This window comes from Heteronotia binoei, chromosome 4 (assembly GCF_032191835.1).
Source record: "Heteronotia binoei isolate CCM8104 ecotype False Entrance Well chromosome 4, APGP_CSIRO_Hbin_v1, whole genome shotgun sequence".
Taxonomy (NCBI): Eukaryota; Metazoa; Chordata; class Lepidosauria; order Squamata; family Gekkonidae; genus Heteronotia; species Heteronotia binoei.
Window position 1 is genome coordinate 1560219 of NC_083226.1, and position 25079 is coordinate 1585297.

The 25079-nt window shown below is 48.7% G+C and overlaps 1 protein-coding gene across 25 annotated transcripts in view; it reads right to left on the reverse strand.

Annotated features, from left to right (window-relative positions):
• Positions 1–25079, reverse strand: part of CAMK2G (calcium/calmodulin dependent protein kinase II gamma) — a 279494-nt gene that overhangs the window by 76872 nt on the left and 177543 nt on the right. For all 25 annotated transcript variants that reach the window (XM_060236691.1, XM_060236684.1, XM_060236677.1 and 22 more), the window contains exons 6-9: positions 23606–23678; positions 5401–5503; positions 2434–2517; positions 1241–1335 (exon numbers count right to left, since the gene is read on the reverse strand). In XM_060236691.1, the coding sequence (XP_060092674.1) occupies positions 1241–1335; positions 2434–2517; positions 5401–5503; positions 23606–23678 (355 nt within the window). The remainder of the gene's footprint in view (positions 1–1240; positions 1336–2433; positions 2518–5400; positions 5504–23605; positions 23679–25079) is intronic.

The window sequence follows — 25079 nt, forward strand, 5'->3', positions numbered from 1 at the left end:
GACCGCCTCTCCCCACATGTTCCCCAGAGAGTACTCAGATCTGGTTCCCAAAATCTACTAGTAATCCCCGGGCCGAAGGAGGCCCGTCTGAAGTCAACCAGGGATAGGGCCTTTTCGATTACAGCCCCCTGCTGGTGGAACCAGCTACCGGAAGAGGTGAGGGCCTTGCGGAACCTTGGGCAGTTCCGCAAGGCCTGTAAGACGGTCCTCTTCCGGTTGGCATATAACTGACTGGTGCCTAAAAACTGCAAAGGAAGGTTGTAGAATAGCACCACACTGTTAGATCATTTTGTTTTATTGTTATTTTATTTATTAATCTTATTGTTAGATTTTCAGGTTGTGAGCCGCCCTGAGCCTGCCTCAGTGGGGACGGCGGGATATAAATCGAATAAATAAAAAAATAAAAATAAATAAATAGTACATTTTAGCCACTTATCTGATCCCCAAAGACACCCCCCCCCCGGCAGATGGGGCTGGGCTGGGGGAGCAACTTTGCTTTCTCAGTCTTGGGCTGCCCATTCTAAGTCACCAGGATAGCGACGCTGCTTAACTGCAGAAAGTGCTGGAAAGGACTGGAGCCAAGCCCTTTGAGCACCTAACCAATGTTTCCTCGAAGTTGTGGAGTCCTGTGAGCAAAAATCCTACTTTGTGAGCTCCTGGCATTCAAGTTGTGAGCTCCTGAACACATTAGTTTGCTCTGGGGCCTTCCTTCCTGAGCTAAGACAAAAATGTGTGAGTTGGAGGCTAAAAAACCATGAGTTTGCTCACACTAATGCAGTTTAGAGGGAACACTGCTCCTAACCCACCCAAAGCCAGCAATACTGAGGTATTGGAGCCCGCTCTGTTACCAGCTGCTCTTAAACAGGAAGTTGTCTGAAGGTCGTCTTATATTGGTATGAAACCTTCTCTGCTAGGGTTGCCAGCTGTGAGCTTGGAAATACCTGCAGTTTTGGGGTGTGTGGAGCCCAAGGAGGGTGAGGGTTGGGGAGGGGAAGGACTTCAGTGGGGTTCAATGCCAGAGAGAAGACATTTCTCCAGGTGAACCTGGAGGTTGGCAACCCTGCCCTTTGCCTTCTCCTGTCCTCCCGCTGTTGCTCCTCACACAGCAGTGCCTGCAGAAGAACACTTCTGCCCCAAGGACACCTCCCCTTTGCACACCCGCATCCCAACCCTAATGAATCTGAATGGGCTTCTCTCAGCCAGTCGAACAGCAATGCCTGCAGCCAGTGGATTCTCTTACGTCATAGGCCCCTGCCTTGATCTGCTGATAGAGCTTGTGTTGATCTTCATCCCAGAACGGCGGGTACCCCACGAGTAATATATACAGAATAACTCCTGAGGGAGAGGAGAGGAGAGGAGAGGAGAGAAGAATTAGGACCAGCCCAGCAAGATCCAAGTCATCATCCTGCTGTGTCCTGCCCCAGAACTCGAGGCGGTGTTGCTATGGCCACCTCTGTCCATGACTCAGCGTGAAACTGCTTTATACCAAATTGCACCATCGCTGGTCGGGCAGCAGCTCTCCAGGGTCCAAGGCAGAAGAGAAGAAGACTGCAGATTTATACCCCGCCCTTCTCTCTGAATCAAAGCTTCAGAGCGGGTTACCATCTCCTTTATCTTCTTCCCCCACAACAGACACCCTGTGAGGCGGGTGTGGCTGAGAGGGCTCTCCCAGAAGCTGCCCTTTCAAGGACAACTGTGTGAGAGCTATGACTGACCTAAGGCCATTCCAGCAGCTGCAAGTGGAGGAGTGGGGAATCAAACCTGGTTCTCCCAGATAAGAGTCCGCGCACTTCACCACCACACCAAATTGGCCTTTCCCATTATCTCCTGCCTGGCCCTTTTAACTGGAGCTGCCAGGGACCTCTTGCATGGCAAGCAGGGGCTCTCCCAAGGAACCACCCCCAGCCCCTCTGGCCAGCTCCCAAGACACCTGACTGACAGGCCAGAGCCTGAAGGGAAAGCCCGAGTGCTCTGTGCTGTGTCACTATACAGGTGACTTCTGCATCACCATAATCCAAACTCACCTTTATCAGGAGATTTTGGATGCTTTTTTAATTTAAAAAGGTACAAAACCAGCCAAATAAACGTCCTTTATTTAAGTTGTTGGCAGGGCTTTTTTTGTAGCGGGAACTCCTTTGCATATTAAGCCACACACCCTGATGTAGCCAATCCTGCTGGAGCTTACAGTAGGCCCTGTAAGAAGAGCCCTGTAAGCTCTTGGGAGGACTGGCTGCATCAGGGGTGTGTGGCCTAATATGCAAAGGAGTTCCTGCTACAAAAAATAGCCCTGATTGTTGGCATTACCTGAGAATCCTGTTAAATAGACTGCAACAGACATTACAATTAAACCACGTATTAAAAGTGATCGGACATATTCACGGAAGATTAAGTGCAGCTTTAAGCAAAAGCAAATACGCCTGGCAAATGCCTTACCACACGCCCAGATATCCACTGGCTTTCCATAAGGATCTTTTCTTAAGACTTCAGGGGACAGGTAGCCTGGAGTGCCAGCAAACCCTGCCAAAAACAAATCCCACAGAATCAAGCAGTCCTTCCAGATCAGGGGTGGCTGTACTGTGGCTCAGGAGCCACACGTGGCCCTTTCACACATTTCGTGTGGCTCCCGAAGCCCCCACTGCCCTGTTGGTCAGCTTGGAGAAGGCATTTCTCTCTTTATTTCATTTCTCTAAGCCAGGCCAGCTTGGAGAATGCATTTAAAGTTAAAGTTGCTTTCTTTCCACCTCTCCCACCTTTATTTGCCTTCCTTCCTCCCTTCCTTGTCTTGGAGCTCTCAAAATCTGACGTTTATTCTATATGGTTCTTATGTTAAGCAAGTTTGGCCACACCTGTTCCAGAGGATGGGCCCTACACCTAGGAAATCCCACACCTCTCCAGGACTTTGAAAAGGAAGCAGAGTTAGTCAAGCTAAGGGGAAAGAGGCTGTCAATCAAACAGGACATCCTTTGAGCTCTCCAGGTCAAACAGAACATCCTTCAACTCGACAGGCCCCAAAGAGCCCTGCAGCTGTCCCCCTGGGGTGCATCTATTTCTAGGTGCCTCACTGGAATGGAGGCGGCTGCTAATATAATGTGGGAGGACAGGAGAGGATCAAATGAGGCTGTAGCTGTCACAGGATGCTACAGGAAGAGCACCAAAATGCTGGGATCAGAAGTCACCAGAATGGCAATGCTGCTGCAAAAAGCCAAGCCCTCCACCTCCTGTTTTCCTCCCCCCACCTACAGCCAGGAACCCAAGATGCAAAGCCTGACCTCACCGGGCTCAAAGCTTCCTCCACCCCCCACAATCAGCAGACAAGGAAGAGGAGTGGGAGGCCGAAATCCAGAAGTCATGCCACACAGGTTGGATCAGCAGACTTTATTTAGGGGAGGGGACAGAGGGGATGACAATGTGGGCCACTTTAGAAATGTTGCCACTCTGCTCTTGTGATGCCCAGCATCCACCAGGGGCGATACACTCACAGCTCAGGGTGTGCAAGTTTATGGAGGATGGCACTGAAGCAATAACACTTCAGTCTGGCTCTGCCTGGAGTCAAGACAGCATCCCCAGCTGGTCTGTGAGTGAGAGAAATAAGGTGTATCTATGGTTCCCCTTTGGATAGTTAAGCTTTTTACTCTAACCGTTTTAATTACTGTAATATTTGGGATTACTGTTCAAAACTTTTATCACTTATATGTAGTAATAATAATTACATATAATGTTACAAATCGTTGTGCTTTGATTGTTTCTCCTTGTTGGCATATGGGCTGATTTGTACTGCTACTTTTAAAAATATATATATTGTTATGCCAATAAAGGTTTTTGGAATTAATTAATTACAAAATTTATATCCTGCCTTTCTAGGGCCACCAGAACAAAGTAGGAGTTAAGTTGCACCTTTAAGACCAACGATGTTTTATTCAGAATGTCAGCTTTCTTGACTCCTACTTTGCTCTATTGCTTCAGACCAGCACGGCTGCCCACATGGATCTAGGGTCACCAGGACACGTGATAAAATCACATTTTAAAACCATTAAAATCAAGCCCCAAATAACATCATTAAAACGATTACAAACAGACAATGTATTTTATTTTAATCTATTTCCGGAGATGTATAGGCTGCCCTTTCCCATAGTGGGCTCAGGGCAGCTTCCAACATAATAAAACAATCAAAAACAGTTCAAAACAATTAAAACAGTTCAAACAGTTTAAAATTAAAACCATTAAGTCATAGCTCACATTAATTAAGGCAGCATGGAAGGTGTGGACAGATCAATTACCCTATATACTCGAGTATAAGCCTAGTTTTTCTGCCCAAATTTTGGGCAGAAAAAACCCCTCCTCGGCTTATACTCGAGTCACTATTCCGCCCGCATCCCCGGAATTCCAAGGACAGCTAAAGCTGGAGTTCAACTCTCCCTGTCGTCTCCCTCATTTGGCAACCTTCGGCTGATCACTCCCTCATCACCATTCTCCTCATCTTTCATTGCAGGCAGCATTGTGGCCTTACCTGCCACAGGAATAGTAACTGCTGCGTTTCCCACCCTCGGCTTATACTCGAGTCAATAAGTTTTCCCAGATTTTTGGGGTAAAATTAGAAGCCTCGGCTTATATTCGGGTCGACTTATACTCGAGTATATACGGTAGACATATTTGTCCCAACCTAGATGTTCAAAAATCTCAGTTATATCGGTTTTAAACAATCAGTGCGGGGGGGGGGCAGTATATAAGGACATCCGTCTGCCTCAGCCATAGGCCCGGCGGAACAGCTCCGTCTTACAGGCCCTCTGGAATGGTAACAAATCCAGGAGGGCCCAAACCTCTACAGTACACACAAGTCATAAAAACAGCAACTAAAACGTGGGTTAGGATGGAGGGATCATTGAGGGATTGACAAAGAAAACAAAAAGGCCTTCACCCACTGGTGGAAGACAGTAATAGAAGGGGACAGACAAAGTAATAGAAAAGGGGGAGAATTCCAGAGCTTTGGTGCCATGACCGAGAAGGCCCTGTCTTGGGTTCCCACCCAGCTAATTTCAGAAGGTAGGGGGTAACCCAAAGTGGGGCCTTGGAAGATGATCAGGCAGGTTCATAAGGGAGTAGACGCCCCACCCTGAATGACATTAAAGGCACATCCTCCTGAAAAGGGGTTGTCCAAATGTGTACAGTCTACCCACCCAGAGGAAAAGGAGCAATGGTTTGCCCAAGCAGTACCCCATGCACAAGGCATCTGCCCAGTTCCTGCCACTTGGTGTTGGAGGAAGTTCTGCACCAGACCCCTGGGCTCCAGTTGCTCCTGGCCCGTTCTTTGCCCATCGCTGGAGGGCTGAAGGACAAGCCCCTCCTGACTGTTTTCAGTGGGTCAGGGGATCTGGAGAGGGGAGACATTTGAGGCAGACTTACCAAACCAGGCCTGCTGCTCCCCTTGCACTTCAATGGCCAGCCCAAAGTCCGCCAGCTTGACGGCAGCCCCCTTGCACTTGCTGGCCAGGAGCAAGTTCTCGGGCTGAAGAACCCCAGGAAGAAAGAGCAGAAATCCAGTTATTTCCCCCCCCGCAACGGTTTCATTCTCTGCAAAAACGCCCACCCCCAAACCGCCTCCTGCCCTTCGGAGACACTTCTGCTGGCGGCTGCAGCAAACCCCAACTGAGCCCCTTCGCCTCATGGCAGCACAGGAACCCTCCTTGGCACCAGTGTTCCCTCTAAGCTGAGTTAGTGTGAGCTAGCTCACGGTTTTTTAGCCTCTGGCTCACACATTTTCATCTTAGCTCAGGATGGATGGCTCCAGAACAAACTATTCTATGCAGCAGCTCACAACTTTAATGCCAGTAGCTCACAAAGCAGAATTTTTGCTCACAAGACTCCACAGCTTAGAGGGAGCATTGCTTGGAACTTCCTCCCAGTGCTACTCGTGCGCTTGTCAGTCACTCTACAGCCTGGTCATCTGAGTGCCCTGAATGGACAGTAGGTGGCGCTGGCAACACACCACTCTCCGACCTGCTTCTGACACATCCATGCGGAGACCTCGGAGTGCCAAACTGCAGTGAGACACAATTCCCAGAGAACATCCCGCGAGGTCCCCAAGCCGGCAGACGAGTAGTAAACAAGGGAACAAGGCACTCGTCTGCGGACGCTGGCTGACTTGTCTGCACACTTCCACCAAACCAGGCAGCCAGGATGGCTGAATTCTCAGAGCAGTTCAAGTTGGGCCAAGCAGCCAGGATCTGCATCCAGGGGTAGAATTCTAACAGGAGCTCCTTTGCATATTAGGCCACACCTCCCTGATGTAGCCAATCCTCCAAGAGCTTATAAGGTTCTTTTTTTTGTAAGCTCTTGGAGGATTGCCTACATCAGGGGTGTGTGGCCTAATATGCAAAAGAGCTCCTGCTAGAATTCCACCCCATCTGCATCATTCATTCTGCTTCTGTCAGGGTCTGGGAGGGGCAAAGAGCACTGAACCCCCCCCCCTCCGTACTCCCCACCCCAAGGGAGCCACCTGCTCAGTCTCCACCCACCAGGGGCAGCATCAATTCTTTGACATTGAATTTTACAGAATTTTGCAGACCAGGAACTCATCTTTTTAAAAAACAAAGCTTCACATTTCAAGAAGGCCTGAAGCAGGGTGGGAGGCAGAAAAAATCAGAAAAAGGTATTTTGTACGTGGCATTTTTTTCCCTTCAGTTTCTCCAGCAGAAAAACTGGAAATTTGGGGAGTACTGAAAAAACCCCTCTTGTGAAACTCTTTCTTTCTTTCTTGAAAAAAACGCTTTCAAAGACAGGGTGGGCATATTGTAGACCCAGGCACCCCTCAAATCCAAGATGCATTTCTGCACCTAGAAGGATAACCAAGTGGGCTCAAGAGGGATGCAGGGCTTTCACTGCCTCTTCAGCTCTTGCACACCTTCCGGTGTTCTTTTCACCTCTCCACCAGAAGCCCACATTCCCACACTAGGGAACGAACAATGCTGCCCACCATAGCCCTGAATGTATTAGAAAAGACTATGTGGCTCTGGGTCAGAAGGTGAAGGAGCTGGGCGCACAGGTGGTGTTCTCGTCAGTGCTTCCTGTTGAAGGCCGTGGCTTAGGACGAGAAAGAATACTTCAAATAAACGACTGGCTGCATTGATGGTGTCGTCAGGAAAGTTTCAGATTTCTGGACTGTGGCTTATGCTTTCGAGATGGTGGTCTTCTATTGGGAGATGGTTTGCACCTTACGGCGGTAGGGAAAAGGGTGTTTGGTAACAGCCTTGCTGACCTAATAAGGAGGGCTTTAAGCTAAATTTTATGGGGGAGCGAGACAATAATTCAAAACCTCGTATGATGCCAGAAACTGGGGATAAGAACATTAAAGATTTGCAAAGACTGGCGCATACGCTGGGTAATGTTAACTTGCAGGTTTGTACGGAAACTAAACCCTCAGGATGCATAAAACATGGATTCCGATGTCTCTGCACTAATGCACAGAGTATGGGAAACAAACAGGAGGAACTATAAGTCCTAATAAAGGAAGGAGACTATGACATAATAGGCCTTACTAAAACTTGGTGGGATGACACTCACAACTGGAAAATTAGGATTCAGGGGTACAACTTATTTAAAAGGGACAGGCAAATGAGAAATGGCGGAGGCATAGCAGTATATGTGAAGGAGGTATATACTTGTGAGGAAATACGTGAATCTGAGGATGGCAGCTCAGTTGAGAGTCTTTGGGTAAAAATAAAAGAAGAAATAACTGATATTACTGTGGGGGTCTGCTACAGACCACCAAGTCAGGCAGAGGACTTGGATGAGATACTTCTACAGCAGTCTGCAAAGTTCTCCAAGAGAAGGGATACAGTGATCATGGGAGATTTCAATTACCCGGACATCTGTTGGAAGTCCAACTCTGCTAAAAATGAAAAATTAATAGATTCCTGACTTGGCTTGCTGACAACTTCCTTGTCCAGAAGTGAAGAAGAAAACAAGGGGATCTGCTATCTTGGATTTGATTCTCACCAACAAGGAGGAATTGATTGAAGAAGTGGAAATAGTGGGCACCCTGGGCAGTAGTGACCATGTGATTTTGGAATTTACAGTCTTAGGAAAAGCTATACGTAGTCAGATTTATAGGGTGGACTTCAGAAAGGCAAACTTCGATAAACTTAGAACTATGCTGGGTAAAATCCCATGGTCAGAAATACTTAGGAGGAAGGGGGTTCAGGAAGGGTGGGAGTTTCTTAAAAGCAAAATACTGAACATAAGAACATAAGAGAAGCCATGTTGGATCAGGCCAACGGCCCATCCAGTCCAACACTCTGTGTCACACAGTGGCAAAAAATTTTATATATACACACACACTGTGGCTAATAGCCACTGATGGACCTGTGCTCCATATTTTTATCTAAACCCCTCTTGAAGGTGGCTATACTTGTGGCCACCACCACCTCCTGTGGCAGTGAATTCCACATGTTAATCACCCTTTGGGTGAAGAAGTACTTCCTTTTATCCGTTTTAACCTGTCTGCTCAGCAATTTCATCAAATGCCCACGAGTTCTTGTATTGTGAGAAAGGGAGAAAAGTACTTCTTTCTCTACTTTCTCCATCCCATGCATTATCTTGTAAACCTCTATCATGTCACCCCGCAGTCGACGTTTCTCCAAGCTAAAGGGTCCCAAGCGTTTCAACCTTTCTTCATAGGGAAAGTGCTCCAGCCCTTTAATCATTCTAGTTGCCCTTTTCTGGACTTTCTCCAATGCTATAATATCCTTTTTGAGGTGCGGCGACCAGAACTGCACACAGTACTCCAAATGAGACCGCACCATCAATTTATACAGGGGCATTATGATACTGGCTGATTTGTTTTCAATTCCCGTCCTAATAATTCCCAGCATGGCGTTGGCCTTTTTTATTGCAAACGCACACTGTCTTGACGTTTTCAGTGAGATCTACCATGACCCCAAGATCTCTCTCTTGGTCAGTCTCTGCCAGTTCACACCCCAACAACTTGTATTTGTAGCTGGGATTCTTGGCCCCAATGTGCATTACTTTGCACTTGGCCACATTGAACCGCATCTGCCACATTGACGCCCACTCACCCAGCCTCAAAAGATCCCTTTGGAGTTCCTCACAATCCTCTCTGGTTCTCACCACCCTGAACAATTTAGTGTCATCCGCAAACTTGGCCACTTCACTGCTCACTCCCAACTCTAAATCATTTATGAACAAGTTAAAGAGCATGGGACCCAGTACCGAGCCCTGCGGATCCCCACTGCTTACCGTCCTCCACTGCAAAGACTGCCCATTTATACTCACTCTCTGCTTCCTATTACTTAGCCAGTTTTTGATCCACAAGAGGACCTGTCCTTTTACTCCATGACTCTCAAGCTTTCTAAGGAGCCTTTGATGAGGAACTTTATCAAAAGCTTTCTGGAAGTCAAGGTAAACAACATCTATCGGGTCTCCTTTGTCCACATGTTTGTTCACCCCCTCAAAGAAATGTAACAGGTTAGTGAGGCAAGATCTTCCCTTGCAGAACCCATGCTGAGTCTTCCTCAATAACCCATGAAAGCGCAATCACAGATGATTCCTACGAGAAGAAAAAATGGAAAAAGTCTAAAGAAGCCGAAGTGGCTCCATAAACAGCTCTCTAAAGACTTGAGAAATAAAAAAGACTCCTTTAGGAATTGGAAGGAGGGCCTTATAACCAAGGAAGAATATAAACAAATCACCAGTGCTTGTAGAGAAAAAGTTAGGAAAGCTAAAGCTCAGTATGAGCTTAGGCTGGCCAAAGATGCTAAAAACAACAAAAAAGGTTATTTTCTTATGTTCAGAGTAAGAAAAAGAGCAAGGCCCATTGCGAGGGCAAGAAAGTGAAATTATAACAGGTAATGAAGAGAGGGCGAAACTGCTCAATTCCTACTTTTCCTCAGTCTTCTCTTCTGAGGGGAACGGTGCTCAACATGGCAAAAACAGAACATATAAGGAGGGTATGAAGTTCCAACCTAGGATCAGAATAGGGGTAATACATAAACACCTAGTTTCTTTAAATGAAACGAAGTCCTCGGGGCCAGATGAATTACATCCAAGGGTTCTAAAAAAGCTTGCGGATGTAATTTCTGAGCCTCTGGCTGTTATTGTTGAGAATTCTTGGAGAACAGGAAAGGTGCCGGAAGATTGGAGGCGGGCGAATGTTGTCCCCATCTTCAAGAAGGGAAAAAAGGAGGATCCAGGTAACTACTGACCTGTCAGCTTGATGTCTATACCTGGAAAAGTTTTAGAACAAATCATCAGTCAGTCAGTCCTGGAACATTTAGAAAGAATGGATGTGATTACTAAGAGCCAGCATGGTTTTCTCAAGAACAAGTCATGTCAGACTAACTTGATCTCTTTTTTTGAGAAAGTGACTACCTTGCTTTATCAAGGGAATGCTGTAGACATTGTTTATCTTGATTTCAGTAAGGCTTTTGATAAAGTTCCACATACTATCCTTGTTGACAAGTTGGTAAAATGTGGTTTGGATCCTGTTACCATTAGGTGGATCTGTAACTGGTTGACAGATCGCACCTAAAGAGTGCTTGTGAATGGTTCTTCATCTTCTTGGAGAGGAGTGACAAGTGGAGTGCCTCAAGGATCTGTCCTGGGACCTGTTTTGTTCAACATCTTTATCAATGATTTGGATGAAGGAATAGAGGAAATGTTTATTAAATTTTCAGATGATACTAAATTGGGAGGGGTTGCAAACACAGAAGACAGAAACAGGATATAGGATGACCTTGACAGGCTGGAAAACTGGGCTACAATCAATAAAATGAATTTCAACAGGGATAAATGTAAAGTTCTGCATTTAGGTAGGGAAATTCCAATGCATGGTTATAGGATGGGGGAGACTTGTCTTAGCAGTAGTATGTGCGAAAAGGATCTAGGGGTCTTAGTGGATCATATGCTGAACATGAGTTAAGTGTGATGCGGTGGCTAAAAAGGCAAATGCAATTTTCGGCTATATCAACAGAAGTCCAGATCATGTGATGTGATGGTATCGCTTTACTCTGCTCTGGTAAGACTTCACCTGGAGTATTGTGTTCAGTTTTGGGCACCACATTTTAAGAAGGATATAGACAAGCTGGAACGGGTCCAGAGGATGGCGAGGGAGATGGTGAGGGGTCTGGAGACCAAGTCCTATGAGGAAAAGTTGATGGAGCTGGAGATGTTTAGCCTGGAGAGGAGGTGGCTGAGAGGTGGCTGATATGATCACCATCTTCAGGTACTTGAAGGGCTGTTATATAGAGGATGGTGTGGAATTGTTTTCTGTGGCCTGGAAGATAGGACCAGAACCAATGGGTTGAAATTAAATCAAAAGAGTTTCCGGCTCAACATTAGGAAGAACTTCCTGACCGTTAGAGCGATTCCTCAGTGGAACAGGCTTCCTCGGGAGGTGGTAGGCTCTCCTTCCTTTTTAAACAGAGGCTAGATGGCCATCTGACAGCAATGTGGATCCTGTGAATTTAGGGGGAGGTGTTTGTGAGTTTCCTGCATTGTGCAGGGGGTTGGACTAGATGACCCTGGAGGTTCCTTCCAACTCTATGATTCTGTGATTCTAGGGCTGCAATCACTCATGCTCAACAACACAGTTTCAACCCACTTTCAATGTACTTTCAAACTGCATTTTGTCAGGTCACACGGTAAAATCCAGCTGGAAAGTACATTGAAAGTGGATTGAAACTGGATTATGGAGCATGTGTGATTGCAGCCACTGTGTATCAAATAGCTTCTTGCCCTACCTTGCTGGAGGAGGCACGGAGAGCAGGAGGAGGTGGGGCAGAAACTGCACTAAAGCCCTAAAGGGAAACTGTGAAAGTTTCATTGAGAACTGAGCTTTCTCTCACCAAACAGTGAACATTAAGGTGCCCGTGCTAAGAGGGCACATTGGCAGGCAGTTTTCTCTCAAATATTGGGTCCATTTGCAATTTTGCTTATAAAAAACGAAGCTATTTATAACTTTTAAATGCCATAACTATGTCAAACATGTTGCCATTTTATATGCTAAGTTATAAATGATGCATTTTATGCTGTTAAATAAAGCGATAGAATTAGTTGAGGTTTGATAGGATGATCAGTATTGCATGCCCCGCCAGCACCACCACGGCTTCAAAGTTCCCAGAAGTTGTATCTCTTTGCTCACAGCGTCAGAAAATCACCACTGCAAGCAGGCTGCTTTGTTTGCAGGGTCACGGCCGACTTATGGGGACCCCTGGTAGGGTGGTCAAGACAAGAGGCCATTGCCTGCTGCCCCCGCATCATGACTCTGGTATTGCATGGGGGTCTCTCATCCAAATACTAGCCAGGGACGGATCTGCTTTTTCTCTCTCCCCAAGCAATTTAATTACTTGCTGCATATTCGGATGACTTTGGTAAAAGGTTAAGACAGAAGTAGGGGGAAATGGTCACTCTCTAGGGCAGGTAAGGACCTCTGGAGGCTTCTCACAAATGGGTTTTAAAAAACTCCCATCAAGGAGAGAAGCTGCCATGTGGCACTGAAGAGGCAGAATCTGTAGGACATCTTCTGTTTTGCAGTCGTTTCTATCAGGAAGTCCGGTCTAATGTAATTTCCCCCCTGCTTAATAATTACCTAAGTTGTTCTGATGTCAATATTTTAAGGAAGCTTTTGATGGGTGTGAACTTACTATTAGCTGTGCTAAATTTTTCACAGCAGCCTGTAGAATTTGACGTGAAATTCTATGTATAGATTCTAAATTTTAAAGATATCTAACCAGTGCAGATTTTAGGTTCTTACGTATGGATTTTAGATGTTAAATTTCAGAGATATTTCTGTTAGTTTTAGACCAATTCTATTCTTAAATGTTTTATTGAATAGTTCTTGCTTTTCACTCGTACTGACCGTTGGCTTGCTGAGTGAAGTTTCATTTGTTTGTTTTGTCTGTCTGTCCAGACTTTTCAGGTCACAGGAAAGGAATTGTTTCACTCAACAAAGCATTAAGCAGTAGAATTCACTGTCACTGGATGGACTCACAGTCACTACTAGCATGGAGACTTTTAGAAGAAGATTAAACCAATTTGCAGAGGAAAGGTCTGTCCATGGCTACTACGGTCGTAACCATGATTAAAGAGAGCTTCCATGCTCAGAGGTAGTCCATCTCTGAATGCCTGGGCTAAGGAGGCAGCTTCAGGGCAAGGCCCTGCCTTCTAGGTAATGGTCATTAGCCACCATGGGAAATGGGATGCTGAACTAGAGGGACCACTAGTCATGTTTTTACAAGGTAGAGGGGGACATCTGGTGACCCACCCCACTTCTGAGGCAGCAGGCAGGAAGAGAGCTTCATGTGCAAACCTTCCCTAAGCCGGCTACAAGCAGAGCTCTCCTCCCAAGGCCAGGCCTAGCAACCCTTTTTCTTGTGTCTCAGTCTGGGGGGCACATGCCTGATTCCCTCAAACCATTTGTGGAGAAACGCCATTTTAGTCAGTGGTGGTGCTTCATTTGGCAGGGGTCAGTAAATCCCTCAGCAGGCTTTGTAGCCTTCCCCTCACTCCCCCCCTCCCTTCCAGAGCCAAACCAACAACGCTAGGGGGAAAATCTCCTAGAGAGGCAGGAAGTGCTTTTGTTCTTGGCATGTGTGTTAGCAGGAAGAGAAGGGCAGTTGGAAGCCAGCGCTCGAGCGAGCATGTGGTGAGCAATGGAGGCTCCTGCCTGGGAGGCCCCAGGCAGGCAGACTAAGTAAGTAATTCACAAGACAGGGCAAGTTTAGATCAGGGCCAGCAGGACGCGTTTATAACACATTTTGTTTGTCAGGCTGTTTGCTGTGCGTGTGCTGTGCTGTGCTAACTTTTTAAACGCAACTGTTTTTGTTTTGTTTTTCTTTTCCTATCTTTTTCTCTTTTTAAATAAATATATTTTTACTGTTTAAATGCTGGCAGTCAATCTCTATACCACCTAGATCCCCAGACCGCTTTAGACCACGCTGTGTTCAGAAGGGGGCCCCAGGTGAAGGGGGGAAGGCATGCAGTTGGATAAGGTGCCAATCCTCCAGGGGTGCCCCAAAGAAGCGCTGAGGTCTCTGTGAAACCCAAGTGCAGGGTGGCAGAGGACCTGAAGGCCTAGCCTCACAGCTGGAGAGGGGGATTGGGAGTCCTGTTCCTCTCAATCTGAACCCCGGGACTGAGCAGGTGGTGGCAGCGAGCCCAAGGGGCAGGAGGAGAAATAGCTCCCTCCAGGAGTTGGCGACTCAATAGGGAGCTGACGGGACCGGGTCTGAAGGCAGAATCGGGCCGGTTCCGTCACACCATTAAAAAACAAAAGACAGGCCATGGAACTGACTGGCAGTGTATGCATGAGCCACAAAATAGAGCACACCAAATTCCTCAACGAGGCCAAGCCCAGCCCAATACATTTTCCGCACTCCCCGATGCTTCTGGCGAACACAGCATGTACCCTGCAGCTCTGCTTTTCTCTTGAGACCAAGGAACGGGTGCATCACCACATAAACTGGGGAAAAGGCTGCCCGGGACTTCTGTGTGGGGAACCCAGCAAAGTGAGGCAGGAAGGAGCACTCCCCAGTTCATGCCCACTGGCCTGTGCTGAGAGAGGAAGACGCCCTCAGAGCCTGTTGCTGAAGATAAAGCTCAGGTCTTAACTGTGCAAATGCAGCTGCAGGAACGCCCACGTGGGGGTCAGGGCTGAGCAGCAACACTCCCCCACCCCCCATCTGTACCACCTCTGACTGCAACATGGCAGAATGCTTCCCAGACCCCCTTCCCTTCTTTCTTTTGCCCCCCTGCCCACGTGAACGCTTCAACGTGCAACGCTCCCTCCAAAAGTGGTGCAGTTTAGGAAGGATTGGGCTGCAGCTCCCCTCCGCCATCTAACACCCAGGCCTCTGTCCTTCTGGGAAGAAAGAGCTGTGATCTGCACTGTAAGCTGCTAGAGCAGCAGCAGCGCCCAGAAGTGTAACCACTCTGTGAAGGCTGCGCACTGGGTTCTTGGCACCGATGTGGACCAAGTGTGTGCTGGGGGGAGGGGGGTTAATGCACTTGTGAACAGAGAGCTGTTGGTGGGCTGCCAGCAGTGCCTCAGAGTCCAGAAGCCCTCTGCTTTCAACTCTCCTCCCCAGAACCCGCAGCGCTTAACTATCCTGCTCAAGATCACTCTACCCTGCAGAAGGTGGCCTCATTTTTTTCTGGAAGGCCCCTGTCTGGGGGCATCATTGCTGGGGGGTGGTCAAAGGACAAGCAAGCCAGCACACCTCTTAAAATTTTAGGTGGGGGGGAGGCCAAGTGAACTAAAACATGTACATAGAGTCCGTTCAAAAGGAACCAAAGGGTGCTCAGAAAGTATTTACAGAGTCACAAACATCCCCTTAACAAGATCTATCCACAGTCAACCCCACTTACTTGGAGGAAGAATCAGGACCACACCCCAGACCACAGGGTGGACTAGGAAGACTCGGCAGCCCTGTCTAATTTTTTTTTGGGGGGGGGGGGGAGGTAGAGGGGGACCATCCAACCACCAGGATAGGCAGAGGGTGACCCCCAAGAGGGAACTACTGCAGCACCCCACATTCTCTTGGCTCAAAGGACTGCCAGGAAACCTCAGAAAGGGGGAAATGTTCTGTGCTAAACCCAAGTGAGAGCATTGGCGGGGGGGGGGGGGAGACTGGGTCCAGTTCAGTGTCGCTCTGGTCATCACCCCAGCAAGATGCCAGTACTCTACACGTCTTTTACATTAAGCAAGTTTGGCCACCCTGCCCCAGAATGTAAAGGGAGACCTGGGCCGTTGGTGGTTCCCTGACAGTCATGCTCCCCAACTGATATTCCTAGATCTTTCCTCCTCCAATTACACGAGTCACCAGCAGTGTTCCCTCTAAGCCGAGTTAGTGTGAGCTGGCTCACAAATTTTTAGCTTCCAGCTCACACATTTTTGTCTTAGCTCAGGGAAAAAAGCCCCAGAGCACAATACTTTGGGCAGCAGCTCACAACTTGATCACCAGGAGCTCACAAAGCAGAATTTTTGCTCACAAGACTCTGCAGCTGAGAGGGGACCTTGGTCACCAGTCCAAACATCCAGCCCATGTGTGCAGCATCCCATTGCCAAGGAAATCAGCTTCATGGCAAAGGGGGAGGGCAGAGAGGGCAAATTGCCAACAAGTTCCTGGTGGTGAGGGAGGCAGATGCAGACTTGCCCCAGAAGCTGCTGGGTTCTGGCAGCCATGCCCTCCAAAGGGCACCTTCTGCCCTCCTTCCATCAGACAACGGCTGCCATGGCTGCCGCAAGAGGTTTCTCTTCTATCTGGAGAGCAGACCCGGAGCTCAGCACTCCAGACCTCAGCAGAAGGCTCTCCTACAAAGAAGGCAGGAAAAGACATTCTCCGTTCCTTTAAAAGGGAAGGGACTTTAGTTGGTTCCTTGACCAAATGCCCTGGTTGCAATTTCAGACATTCAGGTAGGCAGGAGGCAAAACATCTCACTCTTAAGAAAGAACTCTGGGGCTTAAAGTCAACCCAGGTTGCCTTGTCTGAGGCAGAATGTGCAGAGAAGTGGGTAGATCACCTTGTGCTCTTAAGAGATGGCTTTTGAACACATGGGAGGTAACCCCTCCCCTGCCTGCAGCAAACAATTCTCCAAAGAACCAAAGATTTGGATTCCACTGTGCTTTTTTTCTACCACCAGCAGAAAACAGATAGAGGGAAGCATTAACGTGTGGAGTTATCTACAGGCTGGCAAAATAAATAAATAAATGACCCATCTCCCTGTGAGATGGCAAATGTTTTCCAGGGATGTTTTGGGGGCAGAAAAATACCCCCAGAAAGAACACAAAGCCGTAACTGTGCACAATAACGAGAGATGCTTGAAACAGGCTCTGGGTGTTATGAGGCACACTCACAGATTTTGTTGGGTGATGTTTTACCTACCGCCTCCCCCAGATATACCAGACTTTGGCTTGTAGCAGAGCAGACAATCTGTCGCCCCACTTCACCCATTTCCCGAGTCCAGAGGAACAGCACTTCTTTGCAATTCAGCAATGAAACCATTCTGTTTCTCTCTTTCTCTCTGTGTCGGATCAGCTGGGGAAGGGTGCCAGGTCTGGTCCTTTGGCTTTCCTTTGGATCCGTTGGCACCAGCTGCTAACTGTGGGCATAACTGTGGGATCTGCCCCTACTTGGCATGTGACCGGGGCATTGGCCTTCAACTAGAAAGACCTCCCATTTGGGACTGCTGCAGGAAGTTTCCAGGCAAGTGATCATTTCTGCAGGGACTCGTGCCAAGGCCTCTCCTGCAGACAACACCACTGTGGGGGGCTACTTCTCCCTCCCACCTGGAAAGGGGCTGGCTGCTCACTGCTGTTTCACCCGACAGACAAGGGGCTGCCTTCTGTGGAAGCCAAAGGAGAACGCCGATGCCGGGCGAATCTTTGCACAGCCAGCAGTCTGATCCAGGAAGAAATACATCCAACTTGACTCCTCCTGGTGGGTTACGGAACTGATCAGAAGCAGATCTGAACTGTTCTTTTTTTTAGCTGAATTCCCAGCAGCCAAACCAGACAAGGCGCATTTCCATTGCTAAGTAAGCCACAATGCAAGATGGCACCCCCTGAGCCCTGTTTCTTACAGTTTCAGTCCAACTGTGTGGATTAACAGACTTGCTTAACCCGCTTGCCTGGTATGTTCATGAGAGGAAGAGGGGACTCTGCTCCCCTGACCTTTAATGTTCACATTAGACTAAGCTCTGCAGTTTTGTCAGTGAATGGGGCAGAATCAGAGGGGCCACAGCTTGGTGGCGCAGAGTCTTCCGGGCCTGCAGAAGGTTCAGGTTCAGTTCAAAGGACCAGGCAGGAGGGGATGGGATCTGAGCAGACAAGGCTGACTTTGAGGAGTCCAGAGTCTGATTCAGTGTGAGGCAGCTTCACATGCAGAGGAATGAACCAACTGGCATGTCTACATTACGCTAATTACCAAAATCAATATTACTTATGCGTGTGGCAAACCCACCAGTGGTTGCTGATCTTTGAATGTGCTTTGAATGTGGACTCTCACCTGGCTCCTCCCCCCACCCCCGCTTTAAACTGCTGGATCTGGCTGCTTCTGAATCTACTTGCTGTGTAGCAGCTGTTTGTTTTCCTTAACTGTAATGTAAGCTGCTGTTTGGAAAAAAACTACCCTTGACTTTAACCCGGAAACTCCATTGGGTCCAGAATGCAGCGGTGCAAGTTCTGACGGGAACGCCACAGACAGCACAGGTAGATTCTACCTGTGCTGCATCAGCTACACTGGCTTCTGGCTGAGTACCGAGTTAGATTCAAGGTTCTGGTTAAGGCCTTGAGCGGTCTGGAACCGATGTATCTACGGGACCGCCTCCTCCACTGTGTCCCTGGAAGAGCACTACGCTCTGCTGGTTGAAATCTACTTGTGATCCCCGGCCCTGAAGAGGTCTGGCTGTCCTCATCGAGGGCAGGACTTTTCCCGCCTGGTGGAACTCTCTGCCGGAAGACACCAGGGCCCTGTGGACCTTTTATAATTCTACAGGGCCCCCTCCACTTAAGGGGAGAGCTGCTCCCAATGCCGGGAAAGCAGAATCACAGCACACTATGAAATATGTTCGCTGGGTTGCAACTGTTTTAAATCACTGGTTTCATTGGTTTTATGTGTACCTTTTGTTGTACATCACCTAGAGCCTGGCAATGGCCGTGATGAGGCGATTCATACATTTAATGTAACAACAACAACAACAACAATCTGTAATCCTGGCAGACCCTTTGGCCTCCTGTGTGGTCAGTGGGGGGGCTGAAGCGACATGCAAACTGGGAAATCCTGGGGACAGCTGCAGAGCTCCTGGGAAAGAGGTGTGTGGGCGAGAGACCCTCTCCGACCAAGCAGTGGGCACTTCCCCGTTGGCCTCAGGATGCCTGAAGAGAGCGACCTGCCTCAGTGCTGGTGAGGAACTGCCTGGCCCCTGCATGAGACATGACTGGATGGATGCTCCCTGGCCTAAAACAGCAGGGCTCTTCTGCTGTTCTTCTTTGAGGGAGGGGGATGAGTGTTCCTCACCAACACCGTCTGTTGAGCCTGCATTGGGAACTGCTGGCTGATGGCCTCGGGCTGGGGAGGGAGGACTGAGTCCTTCCAGACCACCAACCCAGGACCGGACTAAACCCAGGAGCTTGAGGGGAGACATTTCTTCAAGTCAGTGTTCCCAAAGAGAGGCCCTGGAGGGTTTTGAGCCACTGGTGTCCCCCTTTATTTTGGGCTGGCCCCTCATGTAGCTCTCTGCTATGGAAGTAAGGAAGCAGAGAAGGAGGAGGAGGAGGAGAAAAAGAAATTGGATTTATATCCCACCCTATATCTGAATCTCAGAGTGGTCACAATCTCCCTTTACCTTTCTCCCTCACAACAAACCCCCTGAGGCTTCTCTGGAGCGTCACTGTTCCCCCAAGCCACGCAGAGCTCCTCAGTTCCTTCAGAGAAGGGGGGGCAGCCTTCATCAGATGGGCCCAGGCTAGCCTGATCTCAGAAGCTAGACAGCGTCAGCCCTGGTGAGTCCTTGGATGGGAGACCACCAAGGAGGTCCAGGGTCGATGTGTAGAGGCAGGCAAGGGCAAACCACCTCTGAATGCCTCTTGCTTTGAAAACCCCTATGAGTAGATAGTAGTAGTAGTAGATTTTTATTTGTATCCCGCCCTCCCCGCCCAGGCGGCTCAGGGCGGCTAACAACATTCCATACATTAACATAAATAGGTAAAACTTTAAATTTAACAGTTAAAAAAAAATTAAACATAAAAACCAGTTAATTGAGTTAAAAAACATAATTTAAGTTACATTAAACGTATCTGGCAGCAATAAAAGTGTTCTGGCGCTGGTTCTGCCAGTTTAGATAGTTCCATGGTAGTATTATAGATGGCGGTTCTTTTATTCCTAGCAACTCAGCAGTCGATATCAGCATGAGGACATCAGAAATCAGCTATGACTTGATGGCGCTTTCCACTGGGCCAGTCTTCTGGGCCAAGCTGCTGCCCCAAACGGAGCAGGATCTCCAGACGCAGCCCACCCTCTCCACAACTGTGGTGCCTTACAAGGGGCGGCTCAGTGCTGGCCAGCCCGTCCGGCTTCTGGGCAATTTGTCAACCGTCAACCTCCCATTGACATCCCTCTGACAGACATCTAAGGAAAGCCAGAGTTTCCTAGAACACGGTTTGGAAATCACTTTGGTAAGTCAAAGAGCAGACACTGCTTTCTGTGCCACAACTGCTTCGTGCCTGTCTGTTTAAAGTAAATATTTAAACTTAAAATGTGCTCTGCCTTCAGATCCAAGAGGCCGCACTCACCCATCTTGCTCTGAGAGGCTGCCTGACCTGCTCAGCTTCATGCTTTAAAAGGAGCTTCACAATGGAGGAGTCTGGGCTGAGGAGGAGATCTGGGAGTCTGCTCCAGCCAGGACCGAAAGGCTGCCTGCTAGGATGCCAAAGTCGCCCGGTTATAAAAAAAACTCCAGCATCTTGCAGCTCAATCTATGTGTCTAGTGGAGAGCTAAAAACAGTTTTGAATGCTGCAAAGCAGAGCAAACAGAAGCTGACCTTGGATCTTCGATGCATCTGAAACTGTAACCTGCACCAAACCCCAGACAGACTCACACCGATTCCCCACTAGCCTTACGCCGCTCTCACGCTCCTCTGGATTTCACACTCTCTGCCCCGGGGCTGCAACTAGTTTTGCCTTTTTTGCATGGCAAACAGCAACTGGTTTTTACAGGATCTTGTCTGCTGCACAAAAGAGGCAGAGAGAGCTGCAGATAGTGTGAAAATCCAACGGAAGCCCCGCAGAGGAGAGGAGAGTGAGGCTAGTGGGGAATCGGTCTCAGAAATGTTTCTGCAGAGAGGCTTGGATGTTACAGCTGAAGTGGCTTTTTCTTGCCTGTTGAGCCGGAGGTTTTGCACAAGTCACAGCCTTTGGGAATCCATGCTCCTAACCAATGCTCCCTCTAAGCTGTGGAGTCCTGTGAACAAAAATTCTACTTCATGAGCTACCGGCATTAAAGTTATGAGCAAGTGATTTGCTACTGCATAAATTAGTTTGCTTTGCAGGCCATCCTTCCCGAACGAAGAAAAAAATGTCTGAGCCAGTGGCTAAACTAATTTTGAGCTAGCTCACACTCACTCAGCTTAGAGGGAACATTGCTCCTAACCATAGTGCAGATCAGAAGCTGCAACGTGAGCCAAGCCAAGTGCCCGCCTGCCTGCCACCTCGACTCAGGTTTTGCCCATGGGGGTGGCTAAGGGAGGCTCAGGGAACTACGACCCAAAGCAATCCTTTGGAAGGAGACCAGAACCACTGGCAGCCCAACAACTGACTTGGTTGCAACTTTTGTGGAATGCTCCCTCTAAGCTGTGGGCAAAAATTATACTCCGTAAGCTCCTGGCATTCAAGTTGTGAGCTGCTGCATCAATGAGTGTGCTCTGGGGTCATCCTTCCTGAGCTAAGACAAAAACACATGAGCCGGAAGCCAAAAACTGTGAGCTAGCTCATGCTAACTCAGCTTAGAGGGAATGCTGCTTCCAGCAGGAGTGAATAAGAGACTTGTGCACTTGCTAAAACATATGCAGGTTGTTGTGAGTAGGCTCATAACACAGGCTTCATGTTAGGGTACAAACTCTAGCATCCAGATAACAAGGCCCCCCTGTACTCACAGGACACCTGAAGCCAAAGGAAACCAGAAGATGCCTCATATTTGAAAGGGAAGAGATATGGTGAGGAGTGGCTGTTTTCATTACGACACCAGAGTCCAAGAACCAATCCTGGAATTTCCCAGACCCAATGACAGCATCCCCCCTCCCCCCTCAAGTGACATATGACTTTTGGTGACCTTTGTTGGGGTGTTCAAGGCAAGAGAAGTTCAGAGGTAGTTTGCCTCTCATGGTCCTGGACTTCCATGGTGGTCTCCCATCCAAGGCTATCATCAGAGATGACACTGCTCAGGCTAGCCTGGATCTTCCCCTAGGCCAGGGGTGGCCAAACTATGGCTCGGAAGCCACATGTGGCTCTTGAAGTCCCCACTGCTCCGTCACCCAGCTTGGAGAAGGCACTTGTCTCTTCAAATCACTTCTCAAAGCCAAGCCAGCGGCTTGGAGAATGCATGCAAAGTTAAAGTTGCTTTCTTTCCACCTCTCCCCCCTCCTCCCATCTATTGCTTTCTTCCCACCTTTCTTTCCATTTTTCCTCCCTCCCAGTCTTGCGGCTCTCAAACATCTGACATTTATTCTATGTGGCTCTTATGCTAAGCAAGTTTGGCCACTCCTGCCCTAGGCCAATACTCCGCCCACTACTACACACTGCTCTGGTGGCTGAGGAAGGAACGGCCAAGTGTCCAGAAGGCGGAGAAGGGACAGGAGAGGTGAAAGAGGGACATGGATCCATTCGCTCGAGAAAGCAGGCTTCCTGCCTATATCCAACAAAGAACTATTTGAGATTATAAGAATGCTAAGAGAACTCTCATGCAACTAAATGCATCTCAAAGTTTTCCTAAAGGCAAAACTATCATTCTGATCGCAGCAGTCTGGGATTTGCAGCTGGGGAGGGGGCGTGTGGCAGATGTGCACTTTTCCTGCGTTGCAAGCAGGGGATGCCCAGCTGGAAGTTTACAAGTTGTGGACAGCCACAAAAGTGTCACAAAGCCGCCACCTCCTTGCCTGCACATCTTGAAACAAAACAGGGCTATTTTTGTTGAGGCCCAAGCATTAAGACAGTGCTCCAGGTTTCAGACGCAGCCCCACCATGCACAACCACCTCCGGCAAGTCTCTCAGCCCCTCCCTCGTTCCCTGGGGCTGCTTAATGGATGGGCCAGACAATCCAGCCAGCAGCTACTCAAGGCAGAACCGCTCAAGCGCCGTTCTGGGCCAACGCTGCAGCCTTCAGTGCCGACCTATTGCAGCTGCACTGCAAAGCCTCTCTGGTTTGGTTCCTAGTACAGCAAAGAATAGGGCTGCACTCTAAGACTGGAGAACTGGGCCAGCTATATACAACCCAGGGTTCTGCACAAGCCCGTGATTGGATCATTCAAACCAGCAGGGGCCCGTGATTGGAGCAGGGATGTGGATCCTCCTGCCCCTTGTTCCCGAGCCCCCAAGCTCAGTCCGACAGGCTCCAATGAGCCCGGCAGGAGCACCCATATCAGTCTTCTCTTAGGTCCTCACATACAGCAGTTTCCCTCGCAACAAATTCACCCAGTGCTCATTTCTGTCTGGATCTCCTTTGCGGAAAACACATCAGCTGCCCCTCCAGGCTCACAGGTGTAGGGGGAAGAGGGCTTTTCCTGTCACTGTGCTCGAGAAACATCTAAAAACCCCCAGAGGGCTGATAGGCACACAGCAGCTTTGGACACAGAGCCCTGAAACATCCTGCTACGAATGCAAGTGTGAGCATTTACTCCATGATGACTTCCAGATGGGAGACTGAGCCGTGTGCAAGATTGGAGAGAATGTTAAATGGATGACTATGGAGCAAGCACGCCCTTGTCGCTGGAGTCAACTCAGTGAGGAAAGAAGCTCCGTCTGTGAGGCCGTCTCTATTCCATCTGCTTCTACCAACCTTGACCTCTGAAACTGACAATAAAAGGCAACAAAGCAAGGATTACCTTTAAGTCCCTGTGCACAATATCATGCTGATGGATATGATTGACGCTCTCCAAAATCTGGTGAATGCAGTGGCTGAAGAACAGGAAGAGGAGAGGGGGGAAAAGAATATTACTCATTTGTGTGTGCGTATGTGTGTGTGTATGTACACACAACTTTATAAATCACACTTCATTTTATAAACCACATTTAAGCTCCCAAAGCAGAAAACACCTTCCAATCAAAATCAGCAGGACCCAGACGTAACAATATGCAAGACACATTTAAACAGTTAAGTGACATTTCTAATGGCTTTCAATACAAGTGCTGCTTCCCTGTTGGTGGTCGTGGGGAGATCTCAGCACTTCTGTTTCCCCACGCTGTCTGGGCTGCTCGTGGCTGCTGGGGTCTCAGCCCTGCCGTGCTTTGGACAGCGTCTTCTCAAGTGGGTTTCACAAGGGACTTGTGCAGCACAGTTCCACGGGCAGCTTGGCTAAAGACCTCCACATCATATTCCAGCCAGGCTGCAGACAGTCACACATGCACATTTAAGAACACTGGTGTGGCATATCCCCACAGCACTAAAGGGGCAATAAGATACACGCTATGTTGATCACAACATGAAAACAAAAAACCCAACAAACAAAACTACAGTTGGATTTAATCAGGAATCTTGCATTGGAACATCATTAGCACAATGCACGCTCTTTTGCCTTTATTTTTCTATTCCTCCTGCCGGATACTTCAAGCATTTCCCCAGTGGCCCACAAGTATCCACATGAGAGAGCCCCTCGCACACCCCATGGAGGCCCATCAGTCCAGGGGTCCGTGGACTGGGACCGGGCTGTGGAGGGAGGCAGAGCTACCCTGTCACTTTTGCCCTCCCAGGACCAGGGCAGACAAAAGAGGCAGCCCGGCCTCACTCCAAAGCTGGCTCTTTTTGCAGGGGAAGCACCACCACTTTCATCCGCCTGGGTCCCAGTGCAGCAGTGACCTTTGCCTCTCTCTCTCTCTCGGCTTGGCTTCGCGAACGAAGATTTAAGAAGGGTGCAATAGTCCACGTTTGCTGCAGGCTCGCTGGTGGCTGACAAGACCAATGTGGGACAGGCAGGTCCGGCCACAGCGGCTGCAGGGAAAAGTCTGATTTGGGGTTGGTGCTGTAGCAGTGCGATTCTTCCTCAATCTCCTTTTGTCCTCAAGACCAGCTATGCGTGTGTTCTCAAAGGAAGAGACAGCCTGGTGGATGGTGTGCCTCCATGCTTTGCGATCTGAGGCTAGGTCAGACCACTGGTGATGGTTGATGTGACAGGTGCTAAGGGATTTCTTCAAGGAGTCCTTGTACCTCTTCTTTGGTGCCCCTCTTTGCCTACCACTCATTTAAAGACCCCCATGGGGGGCTGGGGCAGGACATGGGAGCAGCAAAAACCCCAGCAACTCCACCCCCAGCCCGTGGAAAAATTATTCCACAAAACAGGTCTCTGGTGCCAAAAAGTCTGG